The sequence below is a fragment of the Gasterosteus aculeatus genome, chromosome 6, assembly GCF_964276395.1.
Source record: "Gasterosteus aculeatus chromosome 6, fGasAcu3.hap1.1, whole genome shotgun sequence".
Classification (NCBI taxonomy): Eukaryota; Metazoa; Chordata; class Actinopteri; order Perciformes; family Gasterosteidae; genus Gasterosteus; species Gasterosteus aculeatus.
In genome coordinates, this window is record NC_135693.1 from 3,136,043 (window position 1) to 3,156,599 (window position 20,557).

The following is a 20,557-nucleotide window of genomic DNA, read 5'->3' on the forward strand; positions in this document are numbered from 1 at the left end:
TTCAACTTCTTCAACTTTCAGATTTTTCAGCTTCGCCAATCTTTCAGCTACAGACACCATTTCAACTCTCAAATGTTCACACAAGTCTCAACTATTTTATGAAAAAAACTGCTTCTTGATATCTATTGTACTTTTTTCATAATCACTGATTATGTTTCACTAGTTTTTCGCTCCGTTTCTGACTTTTACATGAGTGTGTATTGCGTCTGCTAGAGTGGAGAGCTCGAGGCTAGAGTGTGGGGCAGCGCAGAAATCTGGTTAAAAAAGTATGGAACTTTTGTCCTTGCAGCCAAAGTATACACTCTAGAGGCTTAATTTCTTCAGATTAATGAGGGTATGGTTGTGCTGATTGGATTAATGTGTTCATGGAATCCCAGAGTTCTTTAGTTTTGGCGCAAGGTGTGTTTGAGTGACACAACCTCTGCCAAAAGCCCCATAGGCTCCAATACAAATCTGCCGACATATTTCTCACAAAAATCCACAAGGTACACGTTTTGTAAACGGCCATAGGAGCCGTATTTATTACCGGACAGACATAAAAACACATCCACGCGTTCGGTAGAGTCTTGGGTCTCATACAAACGCCGTATTTTTTAGATAGCTGTTATAGTTTTGCGCTGGTTCCCATTTGTTTGAGGTGTGGATTCTGTGTAACTTGCTGCCATGTCTCTGTCTTTTGCAGTAGATCGTTAATGATCACAGGTGCGCCGTTGTCGTGGTTACGAGCACTCACATGCTGCAGGATCTCTGTCTGTGACTCACAGCTGCTCCTTGTGACCTGATTAGTGGAGTCACATGACGCAGCTATGCTTTCTGTCAACAGACCAATATAATAAAGACACTGGCCCCCCCTCCCCCCTCCACCCTGACCTCTGCTCACTGTTAATCACTCAGTCAGTCAGTCTGTCTAATTCTCCTCCCCTCTCCCTCTCTATCTCTTCCTCACCACCATTCCCTTCCTCACCCTCTCACCCTCCCTCCCTCTATCTACACCCCCCCACCCAATCCATTAGGTGCGCCGTTGTCGTGGTTACTCGCTCACACGCTGCAGGATCTCTGTCTGTGGCTCAAAGCTGCTCCTATGACCTGATTAGTGGAGTCACATGACGCAGCTATGCTTTCTGTCAACAGACCAATATGATAAAGACACTCGCCCCCCCTTCCCCCTCCACCCTGACCTCTGCTCACTGTTAATCACTCAGTCAGTCAGTATGTCTGTCTATTTCTCCTCCTCTCTCTCTCCCTCTATCTCTTCCTCACCACCCCTCCCTTCCTCACCCTCTCACCCTCCCTCCCTCTATCTACACCCCCCCACCCCACCCAATCCAATAATTTCAAAATAAAAGCCCCATGGAGGGAATTTTTACTGTAATGTTTGTGATGAGGCCTATTAATTAAAAACTTCTTAGTTTGAATAACAAACATTCTGTCTCCCAACCCCCCCTCACCCAATTCCATCATTACAAACTAAAAGCCTCAATGATTATCTGTACCTTAACCATGAAGTGGTTTCGTTGAAATACGCATTGCTCTTTCAAATACTACTATAACCACTACGAATATTACTAGTACTTCTAGTAGAACTACAACTGATACTTCTACTACCATACTACTAGTATTTCTACTGCTATTAATACAACTACTACTAATGTTATTAAAAATACTACTATGGCTAATAGTATCAGTATTCCAGCTGTTTCTACTGCTATTGATACTAAACCGACTTCTACTGCTAGTACTAATACCCAAATTACAACTAACATTACTACAAACAATTTTAAACCTCTTTTTATTCATCTCAGCTTTTGTTATTTCTGTACTTTTTAAAATTCATTTAAGCTCCTGCAACTTCTGTTTTGCAATATTTCACATTTATTTCAGCTGTTTTCATTTCTGCTTTTTCAGCAAATCTATTGAAATTCCTTTCAGCTTCTCACATTTCTGTATTTTCAACTATTTCAAATTAATTTCAGCTTTTCTAATATCTTTTATTTCAGCAAATGTATTCAAATTCCCTTCAACTTTCTGTATTTTCAGCTATTTTCAAATATTCAGCAAATGTACTCAAATTCCCTTCAACTTTCTGTATTTTCAGCTATTTTTAAATATTCAGCAAATGTATTCAAATTCCCTTCAACTTTCTGTATTTTCAGCTATTTTTAAATATTCAGTGCAGCTTTCAGCTTTTTGCATTCCAACGCATTTTCAGCAGGAAATGCCTTTTCTAGTTATTAGTTGGAATGCTTTAAGCATTCCAAGTATTGTTCTTCTAATCTTTATTCAACTTATTATTATTAGTTGGAATGCTTTAAGCATTCCAAGTATTGTTCTTCTAATCTTTATTCAACTTATTATTAGTTGGAATGCTTTAAGCATTCCAAGTATTGTTCTTCTAATCTTTATTCAACTTATTATTAGTTGGAATGCTTTAAGCATTCCAAGTATTGTTCTTCTAATCTTTATTCAACTTATTATTATTATTATTATATTTCTTCCGCGCCCCCTTTCAACTGCTTCCCATTTTCAGCTATTTAAACCGTTCAAATTTTAAAATATTCAGCTTCTTTCTGGCTTGAGGGCTATGTATGTTCAGCTTTCTAGCTCTTAAGCTTGAATTTATATAAATCAATAATCATTAATATTTTAACATGGTTTTCAAATGGAGTTTGCTTTTCAAATCCTCTTCAACTTCTTCAACTTTCAGATTTTTCAGCTTCGCCAATCTTTCAGCTACAGACACCATTTCAACTCTCAAATGTTCACACAAGTCTCAACTATTTTATGAAAAAAACTGCTTCTTGATATCTATTGTACTTTTTTCATAATCACTGATTATGTTTCACTAGTTTTTCGCTCCGTTTCTGACTTTTACATGAGTGTGTATTGCGTCTGCTAGAGTGGAGAGCTCGAGGCTAGAGTGTGGGGCAGCGCAGAAATCTGGTTAAAAAAGTATGGAACTTTTGTCCTTGCAGCCAAAGTATACACTCTAGAGGCTTAATTTCTTCAGATTAATGAGGGTATGGTTGTGCTGATTGGATTAATGTGTTCATGGAATCCCAGAGTTCTTTAGTTTTGGCGCAAGGTGTGTTTGAGTGACACAACCTCTGCCAAAAGCCCCATAGGCTCCAATACAAATCTGCCGACATATTTCTCACAAAAATCCACAAGGTACACGTTTTGTAAACGGCCATAGGAGCCGTATTTATTACCGGACAGACATAAAAACACATCCACGCGTTCGGTAGAGTCTTGGGTCTCATACAAACGCCGTATTTTTTAGATAGCTGTTATAGTTTTGCGCTGGTTCCCATTTGTTTGAGGTGTGGATTCTGTGTAACTTGCTGCCATGTCTCTGTCTTTTGCAGTAGATCGTTAATGATCACAGGTGCGCCGTTGTCGTGGTTACGAGCACTCACATGCTGCAGGATCTCTGTCTGTGACTCACAGCTGCTCCTTGTGACCTGATTAGTGGAGTCACATGACGCAGCTATGCTTTCTGTCAACAGACCAATATAATAAAGACACTGGCCCCCCCTCCCCCCTCCACCCTGACCTCTGCTCACTGTTAATCACTCAGTCAGTCAGTCTGTCTAATTCTCCTCCCCTCTCCCTCTCTATCTCTTCCTCACCACCATTCCCTTCCTCACCCTCTCACCCTCCCTCCCTCTATCTACACCCCCCCACCCAATCCATTAGGTGCGCCGTTGTCGTGGTTACTCGCTCACACGCTGCAGGATCTCTGTCTGTGGCTCAAAGCTGCTCCTATGACCTGATTAGTGGAGTCACATGACGCAGCTATGCTTTCTGTCAACAGACCAATATGATAAAGACACTCGCCCCCCCTTCCCCCTCCACCCTGACCTCTGCTCACTGTTAATCACTCAGTCAGTCAGTATGTCTGTCTATTTCTCCTCCTCTCTCTCTCCCTCTATCTCTTCCTCACCACCCCTCCCTTCCTCACCCTCTCACCCTCCCTCCCTCTATCTACACCCCCCCACCCCACCCAATCCAATAATTTCAAAATAAAAGCCCCATGGAGGGAATTTTTACTGTAATGTTTGTGATGAGGCCTATTAATTAAAAACTTCTTAGTTTGAATAACAAACATTCTGTCTCCCAACCCCCCCTCACCCAATTCCATCATTACAAACTAAAAGCCTCAATGATTATCTGTACCTTAACCATGAAGTGGTTTCGTTGAAATACGCATTGCTCTTTCAAATACTACTATAACCACTACGAATATTACTAGTACTTCTAGTAGAACTACAACTGATACTTCTACTACCATACTACTAGTATTTCTACTGCTATTAATACAACTACTACTAATGTTATTAAAAATACTACTATGGCTAATAGTATCAGTATTCCAGCTGTTTCTACTGCTATTGATACTAAACCGACTTCTACTGCTAGTACTAATACCCAAATTACAACTAACATTACTACAAACAATTTTAAACCTCTTTTTATTCATCTCAGCTTTTGTTATTTCTGTACTTTTTAAAATTCATTTAAGCTCCTGCAACTTCTGTTTTGCAATATTTCACATTTATTTCAGCTGTTTTCATTTCTGCTTTTTCAGCAAATCTATTGAAATTCCTTTCAGCTTCTCACATTTCTGTATTTTCAACTATTTCAAATTAATTTCAGCTTTTCTAATATCTTTTATTTCAGCAAATGTATTCAAATTCCCTTCAACTTTCTGTATTTTCAGCTATTTTCAAATATTCAGCAAATGTACTCAAATTCCCTTCAACTTTCTGTATTTTCAGCTATTTTTAAATATTCAGCAAATGTATTCAAATTCCCTTCAACTTTCTGTATTTTCAGCTATTTTTAAATATTCAGTGCAGCTTTCAGCTTTTTGCATTCCAACGCATTTTCAGCAGGAAATGCCTTTTCTAGTTAGTTGGAATGCTTTAAGCATTCCAAGTATTGTTCTTCTAATCTTTATTCAACTTATTATTATTATTATTATTATATTTCTTCCGCGCCCCCTTTCAACTGCTTCCCATTTTCAGCTATTTAAACCGTTCAAATTTTAAAATATTCAGCTTCTTTCTGGCTTGAGGGCTATGTATGTTCAGCTTTCTAGCTCTTAAGCTTGAATTTATATAAATCAATAATCATTAATATTTTAACATGGTTTTCAAATGGAGTTTGCTTTTCAAATCCTCTTCAACTTCTTCAACTTTCAGATTTTTCAGCTTCGCCAATCTTTCAGCTACAGACACCATTTCAACTCTCAAATGTTCACACAAGTCTCAACTATTTTACGAAAAAAACTGCTTCTTGATATCTATTGTACTTTTTTCATAATCACTGATTATGTTTCACTAGTTTTTCGCTCCGTTTCTGACTTTTACATGAGTGTGTATTGCGTCTGCTAGAGTGGAGAGCTCGAGGCTAGAGTGTGGGGCATCGCAGAAATCTGGTTAAAAAAGTATGGAACTTCTGTCCTTGCAGCCAAAGTATACACTCTAGAGGCTTCATTTCTTCAGATTAATGAGGGTATGGTTGTGCTGATTGGATTAATGTGTTCATGGAATCCCAGAGTTTTTTAGTTTTGGCGCAAGGAGTGTTTGAGTGACACAACCTCTGGCAAAAGCCCCATAGGCTCCAATACAAATCTGCCGACATATTTCTCACAAAAATCCACAAGGTACACGTTTTGTAAACGGCCATAGGAGCCGTATTTATTACCGGACAGACATAAAAAGCACTTCCACGCGTTCGGTAGAGTCCTGGGTCTCATACAAACGCCGTATTTTTTAGATAGCTGTTATAGTTTTTCGCTGGTTCCCATTTGTCTGAGGTGTGGATTCTGTGTAACTTGCTGCCATGTCTCCCCTTTTGCAGCCGCACAGGTGCGGTGTTGTCGTGGTTACGAGCACTCACACGCTGCAGGATCTGTCTGTGGCTCACAGCTGCTTCTATGACCTGATTAGTGGAGTCACATGACGCAGCTATGCTTTCTGTCAACAGACCAATATGATAAAGACACTGGCCCCCCCTCCCCCCTCCACCCTGACCTCTTCTCACTGTTAATCACTCAGTCAGTCAGTATGTCTAATTCTCCTCCTCTCTCTCTCCCTCTCTCTCTTCCTCACCACCATTCCCTTCCTCACCCTCTCACCCTCCCTCCCTCTATCTACACCCCCCCACCCCACCCAATCCAATAGGTGCGCCGTTGTCGTGGTTACTCGCTCACACGCTGCAGGATCTGTCTGTGACTCAAAGCTGCTCCTATGAGCTGATTAGTGGAGTCACATGACGCAGCTATGCTTTCTGTCAACAGACCAATATGATAAAGACACTCGCCCCCCTCCCCCCTCCACCCTGACCTCTTCTCAATGTTAATCACTCAGTCAGTCAGTCTGTCTAATTCTCCTCCCCTCTCCCTCTCTATCTCTTCCTCACCACCCCTCCCTTCCTCACCCTCTCACCCTCCCTCCCTCTATCTACACCCCCCCAACCCACCCAATCCAATAATTTCAAAATAAAAGCCCCATGGAGGGAATTTTTACTGTAATGTCTGTGATGAGGCCTATTAATTAAAAACTTTTAAGTGTGAATAACAAACATTCTGTCTCCCACTACGAATATTACTCGTACTTCTAGTACTACAACTGATACTTCTACTACCATACTACTAGTATTTCTACTGCTATTAATACTACAACTACTACTAATGTTATTACAAATACTACTATGGCTAATAGTATTACAGCTGTTTCTACTGCTATTGATACTAAACCTACTATTACTGCTTATACTGCTAGTACTACTAATACCACAATTATAACTAATACTACTACTAATATTACTACAAACAATTTTAAACAAATTTAAGCTCCTGCAACTTCTGTTTTTAGAAAATCTATTGAAATTCAGCTTCCCCACTTCCTGTATTTTCAGCAGTTCTTTAAAATAATTTCAGCTATTCTTATGCCTCTATCAACAGCAATTTCTTAATATTCATTTCTGTATTTTTTTGCAATATTTCAAATTTATTTCAGCTGTTTTCATTTCTGCTTTTTCAGCACATCTATTGAAATTCCTTTCAGCTTCTCCCATTTCTGTATTTTCAGCAATTTCAAATTCATTTCAGCTTTTCAGCAAATGTATTCAATTTCCCTTCAACTTTCTGTATTTTCAGCTATTTTTAAATATTCAGTGCAGCTTTCAGCTTTTTGCATTCCAACGCATTTTCAGCAGGAAATGCCTTTTCTAGTTATTATTATTCTTCTATTTCTTCCGCGCCCCCTTTCAACTGCTTCCCATTTTCAGCTATTTAAACCGTTCAAATTTTAAAATATTCAGCTTCTTTCTGGCTTGAGGGCTATGTATGTTCAGCTTTCTAGCTCTTAAGCTTGAATTTATATAAATCAATAATCATTAATATTTTAACATGGTTTTCAAATGGAGTTTGCTTTTCAAATCCTCTTCAACTTCTTCAACTTTCAGATTTTTCAGCTTCGCCAATCTTTCAGCTACAGACACCATTTCAACTCTCAAATGTTCACACAAGTCTCAACTATTTTACGAAAAAAACTGCTTCTTGATATCTATTGTACTTTTTTCATAATCACTGATTATGTTTCACTAGTTTTTCGCTCCGTTTCTGACTTTTACATGAGTGTGTATTGCGTCTGCTAGAGTGGAGAGCTCGAGGCTAGAGTGTGGGGCATCGCAGAAATCTGGTTAAAAAAGTATGGAACTTCTGTCCTTGCAGCCAAAGTATACACTCTAGAGGCTTCATTTCTTCAGATTAATGAGGGTATGGTTGTGCTGATTGGATTAATGTGTTCATGGAATCCCAGAGTTTTTTAGTTTTGGCGCAAGGAGTGTTTGAGTGACACAACCTCTGGCAAAAGCCCCATAGGCTCCAATACAAATCTGCCGACATATTTCTCACAAAAATCCACAAGGTACACGTTTTGTAAACGGCCATAGGAGCCGTATTTATTACCGGACAGACATAAAAAGCACTTCCACGCGTTCGGTAGAGTCCTGGGTCTCATACAAACGCCGTATTTTTTAGATAGCTGTTATAGTTTTTCGCTGGTTCCCATTTGTCTGAGGTGTGGATTCTGTGTAACTTGCTGCCATGTCTCCCCTTTTGCAGCCGCACAGGTGCGGTGTTGTCGTGGTTACGAGCACTCACACGCTGCAGGATCTGTCTGTGGCTCACAGCTGCTTCTATGACCTGATTAGTGGAGTCACATGACGCAGCTATGCTTTCTGTCAACAGACCAATATGATAAAGACACTGGCCCCCCCTCCCCCCTCCACCCTGACCTCTTCTCACTGTTAATCACTCAGTCAGTCAGTATGTCTAATTCTCCTCCTCTCTCTCTCCCTCTCTCTCTTCCTCACCACCATTCCCTTCCTCACCCTCTCACCCTCCCTCCCTCTATCTACACCCCCCCACCCCACCCAATCCAATAGGTGCGCCGTTGTCGTGGTTACTCGCTCACACGCTGCAGGATCTGTCTGTGACTCAAAGCTGCTCCTATGAGCTGATTAGTGGAGTCACATGACGCAGCTATGCTTTCTGTCAACAGACCAATATGATAAAGACACTCGCCCCCCTCCCCCCTCCACCCTGACCTCTTCTCAATGTTAATCACTCAGTCAGTCAGTCTGTCTAATTCTCCTCCCCTCTCCCTCTCTATCTCTTCCTCACCACCCCTCCCTTCCTCACCCTCTCACCCTCCCTCCCTCTATCTACACCCCCCCAACCCACCCAATCCAATAATTTCAAAATAAAAGCCCCATGGAGGGAATTTTTACTGTAATGTCTGTGATGAGGCCTATTAATTAAAAACTTTTAAGTGTGAATAACAAACATTCTGTCTCCCACTACGAATATTACTCGTACTTCTAGTACTACAACTGATACTTCTACTACCATACTACTAGTATTTCTACTGCTATTAATACTACAACTACTACTAATGTTATTACAAATACTACTATGGCTAATAGTATTACAGCTGTTTCTACTGCTATTGATACTAAACCTACTATTACTGCTTATACTGCTAGTACTACTAATACCACAATTATAACTAATACTACTACTAATATTACTACAAACAATTTTAAACAAATTTAAGCTCCTGCAACTTCTGTTTTTAGAAAATCTATTGAAATTCAGCTTCCCCACTTCCTGTATTTTCAGCAGTTCTTTAAAATAATTTCAGCTATTCTTATGCCTCTATCAACAGCAATTTCTTAATATTCATTTCTGTATTTTTTTGCAATATTTCAAATTTATTTCAGCTGTTTTCATTTCTGCTTTTTCAGCACATCTATTGAAATTCCTTTCAGCTTCTCCCATTTCTGTATTTTCAGCAATTTCAAATTCATTTCAGCTTTTCAGCAAATGTATTCAATTTCCCTTCAACTTTCTGTATTTTCAGCTATTTTTAAATATTCAGTGCAGCTTTCAGCTTTTTGCATTCCAACGCATTTTCAGCAGGAAATGCCTTTTCTAGTTATTATTATTATATTTCTTCCGCGCCCCCTTTCAACTGCTTCCCATTTTCAGCTATTTAAACCGTTCAAATTTTAAAATATTCAGCTTCTTTCTGGCTTGAGGGCTATGTATGTTCAGCTTTCTAGCTCTTAAGCTTGAATTTATATAAATCAATAATCATTAATATTTTAACATGGTTTTCAAATGGAGTTTGCTTTTCAAATCCTCTTCAACTTCTTCAACTTTCAGATTTTTCAGCTTCGCCAATCTTTCAGCTACAGACACCATTTCAACTCTCAAATGTTCACACAAGTCTCAACTATTTTATGAAAAAAACTGCTTCTTGATATCTATTGTACTTTTTTCATAATCACTGATTATGTTTCACTAGTTTTTCGCTCCGTTTCTGACTTTTACATGAGTGTGTATTGCGTCTGCTAGAGTGGAGAGCTCGAGGCTAGAGTGTGGGGCAGCGCAGAAATCTGGTTAAAAAAGTATGGAACTTTTGTCCTTGCAGCCAAAGTATACACTCTAGAGGCTTCATTTCTTCAGATTAATGAGGGTATGGTTGTGCTGATTGGATTAATGTGTTCATGGAATCCCAGAGTTCTTTAGTTTTGGCGCAAGGTGTGTTTGAGTGACACAACCTCTGCCAAAAGCCCCATAGGCTCCAATACAAATCTGCCGACATATTTCTCACAAAAATCCACAAGGTACACGTTTTGTAAACGGCCATAGGAGCCGTATTTATTACCGGACAGACATAAAAACACATCCACGCGTTCGGTAGAGTCTTGGGTCTCATACAAACGCCGTATTTTTTAGATAGCTGTTATAGTTTTGCGCTGGTTCCCATTTGTTTGAGGTGTGGATTCTGTGTAACTTGCTGCCATGTCTCTGTCTTTTGCAGTAGATCGTTAATGATCACAGGTGCGCCGTTGTCGTGGTTACGAGCACTCACATGCTGCAGGATCTGTCTGTGACTCACAGCTGCTCCTTGTGACCTGATTAGTGGAGTCACATGACGCAGCTATGCTTTCTGTCAACAGACCAATATGATAAAGACACTAGCCCCCCCTCCCCCCTCCCCCCTCCACCCTGACCTCTACTTACTGTTAATCACTCTCAGTCAGTCAGTCAGTCTAATTCTCCTCCCCTCTCCCTCTCTTCCTCACCACCATTCCCTTCCTCACCCTCTCACCCTCCCTCCCTCTATCTACACCCCCCCACCCCACCCAATCCAATAGGTGCGCCGTTGCCGTGGTTACTCGTAAACACGCTGCAGTATCTCTGTGTGTGACTCACAGCTGCTCCAATGACGTGATTAGTGGAGTCACATGACGCAGCTATGCTTTCTGTCAACAGACCAATATGATAAAGACACTAGCCCCCCCTCCCCCCTCCCCCCTGACCTCTACTTACTGTTAATCACTCTCAGTCAGTCTAATTCTCCTCCCCTCTCCCTCTCTTCCTCACCACCATTCCCTTCCTCACCCTCTCACCCTCCCTCCCTCTATCTACACCCCCCCACCCCACCCAATGCAATAGGTGCGCCGTTGCCGTGGTTACTCGTAAACACGCTGCAGTATCTCTGTGTGTGACTCACAGCTGCTCCAATGACCTGATTAGTGGAGTCACATGACGCAGCTATGCTTTCTGTCAACAGACCAATATGATAAAGACACTCGCCCCCCCTCCCCCCTCCACCCTGACCTCTTCTTACTGTTAATCACTCAGTCAGTCAGTATGTCTGTCTATTTCTCCTCCTCTCTCTCTCCCTCTATCTCTTCCTCACCACCCCTCCCTTCCTCACCCTCTCACCCTCCCTCCCTCTATCTACACCCCCCCAACCCACCCAATCCAATAATTTCAAAATAAAAGCCACATGGAGGGAATTTTTACTGTAATGTTTGTGATGAGGCCTATTAATTAAAAACTTCTTAGTTTGATAACAAACATTCTGTCTCCCACTACGAATATTACTCGTACTTCTAGTACTACAACTGATACTTCTACTACCATACTACTAGTATTTCTACTGCTATTAATACTACAACTACTACTAATGTTATTACAAATACGACTATGGCTAATAGTATTACAGCTGTTTCTACTGCTATTGATACTAAACCTACTATTACTGCTTATACTGCTAGTACTACTAATACCACAATTATAACTAATACTACTACTAATATTACTACAAACAATTTTAAACAAATTTAAGCTCCTGCAACTTCTGTTTTTAGAAAATCTATTGAAATTCAGCTTCCCCACTTCCTGTATTTTCAGCAGTTCTTTAAAATAATTTCAGCTATTCTTATGCCTCTATCAACAGCAATTTTTTAATATTCATTTCTGTATTTTTTTTGCAATATTTCAAATTTATTTCAGCTGTTTTCATTTCTGCTTTTTCAGCAAATCTATTGAAATTCCTTTCAGCTTCTCCCATTTCTGTATTTTCAGCAATTTCAAATTCATTTCAGCTTTTCAGCAAATGTATTCAAATTCCCTTCAACTTTCTGTATTTTCAGCTATTTTTAAATATTCAGTGCAGCTTTCAGCTTTTTGCATTCCAACGCATTTTCAGCAGGAAATGCCTTTTCTAGTTATTCTTTAGTTTTTATTTTGTGGAAATTATATTTCTCAATTTCAAATCTAATGTTTTGTTCAGTAAATTATCTTAAGTAACACACTTGTAAGTCTTCCAAAACCTACTTCACTGTAGTTGCAAAAGAAACCCGAAACCTGCTCATCAACTGCTTTGGGCTTTTAACCTTCTTCCCTCTAACTCCCTCTACTTACCTTCCTTTTCTTCTAAATGTGCATAAGTTATATTATCTTTGTAAAATAGCTAAAAGAATACTATGCACTGTTAGTAAATTAAGATAACTTGTTTTTTCTCAATACCTGAAATGAAAGCTTAAAAACATTTTTTTGCTTCACATGTGGCTTAATGAAAGGGGACTAAAGTTTTGTCTTTTTTTAATACACTGTTGTTTGCAGGGAGAGAGGGGCAAGAAAGGCAACAGGGGGGCCAAAGGGGATAAGGGAGACCAAGGAGCACCTGGATTAGATGCCCCCTGTCCGTTGGTATGTCAGCGGTCTGATGTGTAACCAAGAGGCAAAAGGAAGTAGTTATAGCTTTGATTACAGCACAATACCATTTATCTTCAGTTTAGCTGAAGATTTGTATTCGGTAGACTGCTTCCTTCAGTGTTTCTAAATCAACCTCAGTGAGGGTTTGGTCCAAGTGTTCATTGCAGCCTGTTCGAGGGAAGAAGACATATCTGAAGGAATTGATGCCCTCCTGAATTTCAAAGGTTTTAACGGTTTTTGTAAGAGTGACAAATTTCTAGAATGGACGACAGGCCACAACTCAGCCTGGGGAACCACTTTCTTCCAGGAATGGGGCAGACAGGAACCAGGCTGCTACTGCAGATGAGCATCAACAGACGACAAAGCGTTGGAACAATACTTTACACCGAAACTTGACTCAAGTCCATTGATAGAACAAATTTAGCCTGTAGCAAAACCCTATATCATATTAATTTACATAAATAACTTGTTGTCGCATTGTACATCCGAAGGCTTTATAAACCTTTCAAAATCATCTCAGTGAGGCCAGTTCCTGCCCGTCCCAGGTTACCTGTATCCCATCACCCGGAGGACAAAAGTGGAGATGTTCTTGACGTCAAGTAGCGGAAGGGGTCCGTCCGTCCTCTGCTACCCTGGAGCTGCAAAACTGGTTTTTAAATGGTTGATTTCACAAACAGGGTTTCCGAGGCTTTAAAGGGGAGAAAGGTGAACCGGGCTTGCCAGGCCTGGACGGGCTGGATGCCCCTTGTCCTGTGGTATGGTGCCCTTTTTACCCTTCACTTAACGCAGCATGCCTCTAGCTATCCCTAACCAAACCCGTGGATATGTCCACTCAGATCTTGCACTTTAAATTTACAAAACAACATGCATGTTTGCATTGAGATTTAAACCTATTTATATGTAGTTGACTGACCTTATAATAACCCAAACTTTTCCAACTGACCTCCATTAGAACTAAAGTGAACAAGCTTTTTATTCTGATATCAAATACTTTTTAATTCAACCTCTCCATCACTACTAGTCAAGATTTCTTTGTTAACATCACATGCGGATATATGATGACTAATCATATATGACTAATATTAACAAACGCAACCAGATATTAACATTGTTGTTGAAATATGGCTTTCTACATAACACCTTGTTTCCTACACCATCGCTTGCATTGAGCTCACATTTCCTACTTCTTCGGGGCATCAGAATACCACAGGGGGTGAAAAGCAGTACGGAACTAGATTTCTATCTTTTTCAAAGCAAGTGAGAGTATGTAATAACATTTCCTACAAGTTTACTCATTGCCAATGTTCCTTCTTCTGTTCCAACAACCTACATTTTTGATTCTTGCATTTCTTTTGGACACTGTTCAGAAGCTGTTACTAAATGCAAGGAATTCAGAAGTTACTGCCACTGCTAAGGGTTGGGACGTGTAAAGTTGAAGTTTGTCGCAACTACAACTGACTAAATATTATTTCCAACTGGTGTCACATTGTAGGACTTTTTGGAGATAAGATATTGTTAATCACAATGTCAATCCTCACGACATCTCCAAAGAAAAGCAACAACTAATTTAACAATATATAGTCTGCCTTTGCAAAGCTAATTGAAAAAAAGTTAATCTTCAACATGCTTTATACATATGGTAATGGAGAAACGTCTCTTCAATTTCTGAATTGTATCTTCACAGGTAAGGTTATGTCATTCCCATTTCTTTGTTAATGCAAGCATTGCTCCTCTGGATTATTACCAAAATAAATGAAATCATGTTTCAAAATAATTTTATTCTATTGCATACAACCGGCAGCCTGTTACTAACTGGAAATGTATTTTAAAGGCACCATTAATTTCTTTAGAAAGTGTTAAGCTTCAGGCAGCATTTGAACAACCGTACAATCCTCTTGCTGTGTTATTAGCAGCAGCACTGTTGTGTCATGAAGAAGCCCTTCTCATTTGTTTGGTTATGATCTCATCTGGTTTTGGTATCTATACTCAAAATGATGAATTCTTAAAATGTTGTCCTTTACATCGTTGAGAAGTTGGGAGATCCTCTGGATCTGGAAGTATTATTAACAACTGATTATTTTAATGACAGCGGCGATGTTCGTTTACATTGAAACATACTATAGATAGACAAATACTCTTGCATAGTTAGATTACTTAACAATTTTGCTACTTTTTTCCATTAAGAGACCATGCTACACATTGTTGATTTGTTCAGCAAAAACTATCAAGTTTTTTTCATAACCAAAACAAGAGCATAAACTTCATTAAAGTTTATGTAAGAAAATTAATTATTTCCGGTTCCCTGTCTTTGGAGATACTGTATTACCTTTGTTTATTGTCAGAAAGTGCCAGTTTTAAAATTACAGTTAATTAAGTTAGTTAATTAAACTTGAAAAACCAAAATTAAGTATAGACAACAAAAAATCTGAAGCTACCAGCATATAACTGGGGAAAATAGTACAACTTCTAATTGTGACTAGGGCAACAAATCTGTGATGCATTATGTAGAAAAATTACTTTCACTGTAACCATAAAATTAGTACATTGTTTTCACTTCTCTTATTGTTTTTCTCAGGGAGATGATGGCTTACCTGTACCAGGATGTTGGAATAAAGTAAGTTGAAGATCTTGACACAATGTTTTAATGGTCTTCAGTGTAGCATCGCAAATACCGAATGCTAACATCATCAGGAACTAACATGCAAAATGTGGCCTTTGCTTTCTCTTTGCAGTGACAATAACTTTGGAATGGCTTGTGTGATTGTAAATAGGATATTTATTTTTTTATATTTTCCCAATTCTTTTATTTGTGCGGGATAAAAATGAAATCCTATAAAATATATGGCAGCATTTTGTACAGATGTTTTATTTGACTACGTATGACAGTGTTTATGTATTGGATTTTTATATCTCTGTATTTTAATATTGGATTTGATAAGTAAAGCATGATATTTGTGCAAAATGTGAAGTGGATAATGCTTATTAACTTGTATTATCTGGTGTGTTTTAATAGACCATGCTGCACTGAGTTGTGGGGCTGGAAAGATGTGTTGAAAAACTAACATGGAAAAACTGCATATACACACGTTTCAATTCAACTACATGTTCACATAGAAAGCTATTAAAAGTCTGCCCTTTGAACTTTTGGTCATATGTCATGATGAACATGCAGACTAAAATGATCTTATTTAGGGCTATCTCGTTAATGATAGATTTTTATATCTGGTAACGATGTTCCTCTAGGATCTGACAGCTGTGAATGACACAATAACTGCATTTGAAGGTCACAACAAATTATAATGCAAACCGGATTATTTACAATTAAAAGACTGACCCTCAGAACATTTTTTTGGTAATAATGTATTTTATGTATAATTTACACAACTGTAATTTTGGAACTGTTATTAACAAAAAGTTATCACACTGTTACAGAGATAACTATAAACATGGCTTGAACTTTGCTAAATACTTTGAAAGACGTGAAAATAAAATAAAGGTATAACTTCCAAATTCAAGAATAGGTTGGGGAAAAAGTTAAAGCACTTTTACTACCATGCCGTGAATGGGATTTTTTTAAAGAAAAAAATGTGGAAAATGAAAATCATTACGCGCATCCGAACATTCGTGTTCACTCACTTGAAAAAGTGTGATCCTTGTGGCAAAAATCCTTTCAGTTTGTCTCCTTATCGCCGCCTGGCTCGGATTACTGCTGCCATTTGACCAGTCATATGCGAGGAACCCTGCATTCTGGTTTACACCTGCAAAATGGTGGCACGCTTGCACAGGCGGTTTCTGTACATACTGATACGGATCACATAATGAGTCGCACTTTACGCATCCCCTCCCATCTCTTTATGGGAAATTCACACTTTCCCCTTGACCCTCCCGTGAATGCATATGCATGACAAGGAAAAGCACAATTTACCATTTTCCGTTCCCGCAACAGGCAGTCTGCGTGAACTTTTACCTCAGTGCGGCATGTTTGTATATACCTCACCATGCCTTTACGCGCGCATTGCAAAACAAATACGCCTGAAGTAAGGGCAAAAGTCTTATTACATGAGGCCCTAATTCCAACCCATCCACTTTTGTATCAGATGGTCGGAGTGGCTGGGTTCAAATATAACACAATCCGTCCTGACTCCAAAAATTACAGAAACCATTATAGTGCAGACACGATCAATGATTCTACTGAAGCGTTCTATCAGGCTCGTAAAAGTGTCAGTTTCCCCTCGTTATGGTTTTTCAAAGTAAAACTCTTCTGTCATAGATTTCAACTTAGATTTAGACAAATGTTTTTGGTTGGGTTTTTGAAGTTACAGTGATCTGGGTTCAAATGAATACACAGAATTTACATGACTAACTCAGATTTTTTTTAAACTTGTTTTTCTAAACCGATTAAACTGTATTCCTATGTATTTTTTAAGGGTCAACATCCTTTTCAACTGGCAAAGAAGTAGGGCTGCAAGAGAGAGAGTCTTCATGACCCTACAGGTTTTTATCCAAACCTGGAGTTGGCATTTCATTGTTTTTTCCAGTAGGCTGGACAAAGGGCCAGTAGCGCTGGAAGATCGGGTAGCTGTGGTGACCACATGAATTAACAAGGCTGGAAAGTAGAGATATTTCACAGATCTTTAGTCAGTCGTTGAAGGTTCTCCCCGATCACAGCCACAGGGAGATATTTGCAACTACTGATGTGTTTTTCCAAATGCATACTTTGATCTATTAAACTCCTTTTAATAGCGAGGCATGGACACTTTAGCACCTGCTATTCGATGTGACATCAAAACTGTGACTGTGATAGAATTCAGGGCAGCTCACATGCAGGTAGATGCCATCTATTTCCGAGAAAGAGACCCTCTTGATGATTCCTTCTAGATATTATCTAATTATCTGACCTTTCAAAACACCCTTTACAAGCAGCTATGGCATTTTGTTTAAAAGATTGTGCTGTACACGAAATGGCAATATCAGACAACATGCCTTGTCACATATATTATGTTATTTATTTATGTGTTTATTAATGTGCTAAAAGACACCAGGATTTAATGCTATAATTGTAAAAAGTATTGTACAAAAGAAGACAAAGGGTTGTATGTATAAAATTACTCAGTCTTTGTAAATAGATGCATTGAAGAAACATGATTTCCAGATTATGCATAAAAGGGAAATATTCATATGCTGATTATGTACAGTTGACATTTATTAAAGTAAGATAAGATTTTCATATATTTATGCCCAACATCACATACAATAAAATATGTTGCATGTTAGCAGTATTTATTAATTAAATATGAATATGTAATATATTAATATTACATATGAATATTTAGTCAAAAAGAAGATTACACAACAGATTTAAACTGCTGCAACTGTATATTCAGATAATCTAAAGAGTGCTCTTTGTCAGTGTGTCACACTTTCCTGTTTCATTGAAAATACAAAGTACAGAAGCATTCCTTATGTCATATTGACAGCTGCCTTGCAAAAAGACCTGTTTTTTAAATTTTTGTTGTCTTTCTAGTTTTTGAATTGAGTTTGAAATTGAAAAAAATCCAATGCAGTTCTATTGTTTCAAAAACTATACCATGAGTCGGTAAAGTATCTATGTTCAACGTTAAATCTTATTCTTATTTAAATCTTATTAAATCTAAGAAATAGCCTTAACTGCGCTTTATTTATGTAATTGCTCCCTGGGTAAAATGTAAAAACCATGGGTTAAAAATGCAATGTAAGTCACTTTGGGTAAAAGCTTCAGCTAAATGACATGTAATTAATGTAATAATTGATCATTTTCCCTTTAACAAAAACACTTTCAGGTAGAAAGAGTAAAGAGGGCTGAGGGTTGAAGTACTGCAACTTCAGAAATCCTGACAAAAAATACTAAATACAAGCAAAGAAAAAAAAATCTATTTGTGTTTTGTTTAATTGAATCTGCCTTTGAATCATCCCCTGTGATCGTCTAATAGGTTCCACCTGTGTCCAATCACCTGCACCTCCCTAGTGTATTTAAGCCATGTGTGTCTGTTGTCACGTCATTGTCTTTTGCCACGCATGTCCTTGTCTTTCGTCGTGGACGTTCGTAGTTTCTGTCTCCCGTTTTTCCCCTGGTTCCTGTGTGTTTATGCCTTTTTGACAATTAAAGTCCCTTTTGTTTTCGAACTCTGCGTCTGAGTCCTACCTCCCCGCAATCCCAGACAGAATCGCCGCCGGACGACCACGAAATGGCCTCCTCCTCTGGGGACCATGTGGTGGGCGGCGGATGGTGACCCAGATGCCTACTGAGGGCTCCAGAAGGGGAGACGGAGTATTACAGGTACCCAGCTGGAACCCCCGGGAGGACCTTTCCCCCATTACGAGCAGCCCGCTGGAGACCGCGTGGACCGCCCATTGCCAGACGGGTTACCCTGAACTCGTCCAGGGGAAAAAACTCTGCTGAGTCCTTTCTTGGGGTCGCGTCATTCTGTCTGGGGTTGCGGGGAGGTAGGACTCAGACGCAGAGTTCGAAAACAAAAGGGACTTTAATTGTCAAAAAGGCAAAAAACAAAAGCACACAGGAACCAGGGGAAAAACGGGAGACAGAAACTACGAACGTCCACGACGAAAGACAAGGACATGCGTGGCAAAAGACAATGACGCGACAAGTGACAACAGACACACATGGCTTAAATACACTAGGGAGGTGCAGGTGATTGGACACAGGTGGAACCTATTAGACGATCACAGGGGATGACGTGACAAGGCAGGAAGTGAAGTTACCCGGGGACACGAGTGGCAGAAAACTACAAAATACAACAGGAAGTGAACCACACCGTGACAATGCCCCAAGCTCTCAACATTCAAAATGATTTTAACCATATTTTATAATGAATAGCATCAGATTTTATTAAAACATTTTAATTGTAATTCTATTGTTATCACTTCAATAGTAACTTTCCAATCAGGTGATGTGGGAGGGAACTGTAGCAAAATTAGAGATAGTCTTTATTAGTTAGTCTTTATTAAACTGCATATATCCTTTTTGCACAGACATGGAACTAAAACAGTATTTCTATGTATTAAGAAAGCAAGTGGTTATTTATCCTTTACAAACGGTTTTCTGTCATTGAGTGTGGTCTTTGTGTAATACACTGCAAACAAGGCATTTGAGCATGAATTTGGAAGAATTATGTATGTAATATTGTACATTTTAATGAATTATTTGCAAAATGACACAATGGCAGGATTTGATCTATGTACTCCTCTGCTACATTGTGTTGGTGTGACAGAAATGCTAGACATGTCAAAGTATTTATTTACTTCCCTTGATGAGTTCTTCGGGTATGCACTGAGAAATGATTAGACTGCTTTTTGTTTCCATTGATTATTGTAGTCTGATATTAGGCTTGTGTTAGCTTATTTCTATTTATTATTATTATTTCTCAGTAATTTAAAGATTGTGTTGTTTATACTAGTGAAGATCTTGGCTAGGATGAGCATTAGTTTTAAGAGCAGGTTAAACGAATAACTCATGAAAAGTTTACTAACCTCAGTACTATAGCCTTCTTTACACAGGTTAGTGGGAGTGCTGCCCATCAGGCACACGAGAAGCTGTGTCCCTTCTAATTTCTTTTCTCCAGTTTTATGTTCAGATCACGGTCACTCCTATTGCTAACGTTATATAGCTCTGGTGTCGGTTTCAAGAAGTGGGTTTAGTGAAAATTTGTTAACCCTGAAATGAGGGAAACTCTGGCTTGTCAGTTTCAGAAAGGGAGGTAACTAAAGCTCAGGGTCAGTCACTATGGTAACTGAGCTTGTGAACCTAACCTGGTCGGGGGCAGGTTTGCTTCAATAAACCTTGACTTTCTTTCACAATCTCCTCCCTCTGACAGCAGCCCAGACAATGACCTAGCAGGCTTTCAGTTCCTGATTCATTCAAGTACTCTGTATCAGGCGTATTTTAGCGCAGTTTCCACATATGAACAAAAT

General features: G+C 39.0%; 1 protein-coding gene across 4 annotated transcripts in view; it reads left to right on the forward strand.

Annotated features, from left to right (window-relative positions):
• col13a1 (collagen, type XIII, alpha 1) overlaps nt 1-17,192 on the forward strand; it is a 125,729-nt gene extending 108,537 nt beyond the window's left edge. For 2 of the 4 annotated variants that reach the window (XM_078104504.1, XM_078104503.1), the window contains exons 37-40: nt 12,497-12,583; nt 13,267-13,344; nt 15,165-15,203; nt 17,017-17,192. In XM_078104504.1, the coding sequence (XP_077960630.1) occupies nt 12,497-12,583; nt 13,267-13,344; nt 15,165-15,203; nt 17,017-17,049 (237 nt within the window). In that variant the 3' untranslated portion in view covers nt 17,050-17,192. Of the gene's footprint in view, nt 1-12,496; nt 12,584-13,266; nt 13,345-15,164; nt 15,204-15,321; nt 15,731-17,016 lie in introns of those variants that run through there. The other 2 variants (XM_040178288.2, XM_078104502.1) reach the window with 1 other exon arrangement.
• The last annotated feature ends 3,365 nt before the right edge of the window (nt 17,193-20,557 follow it).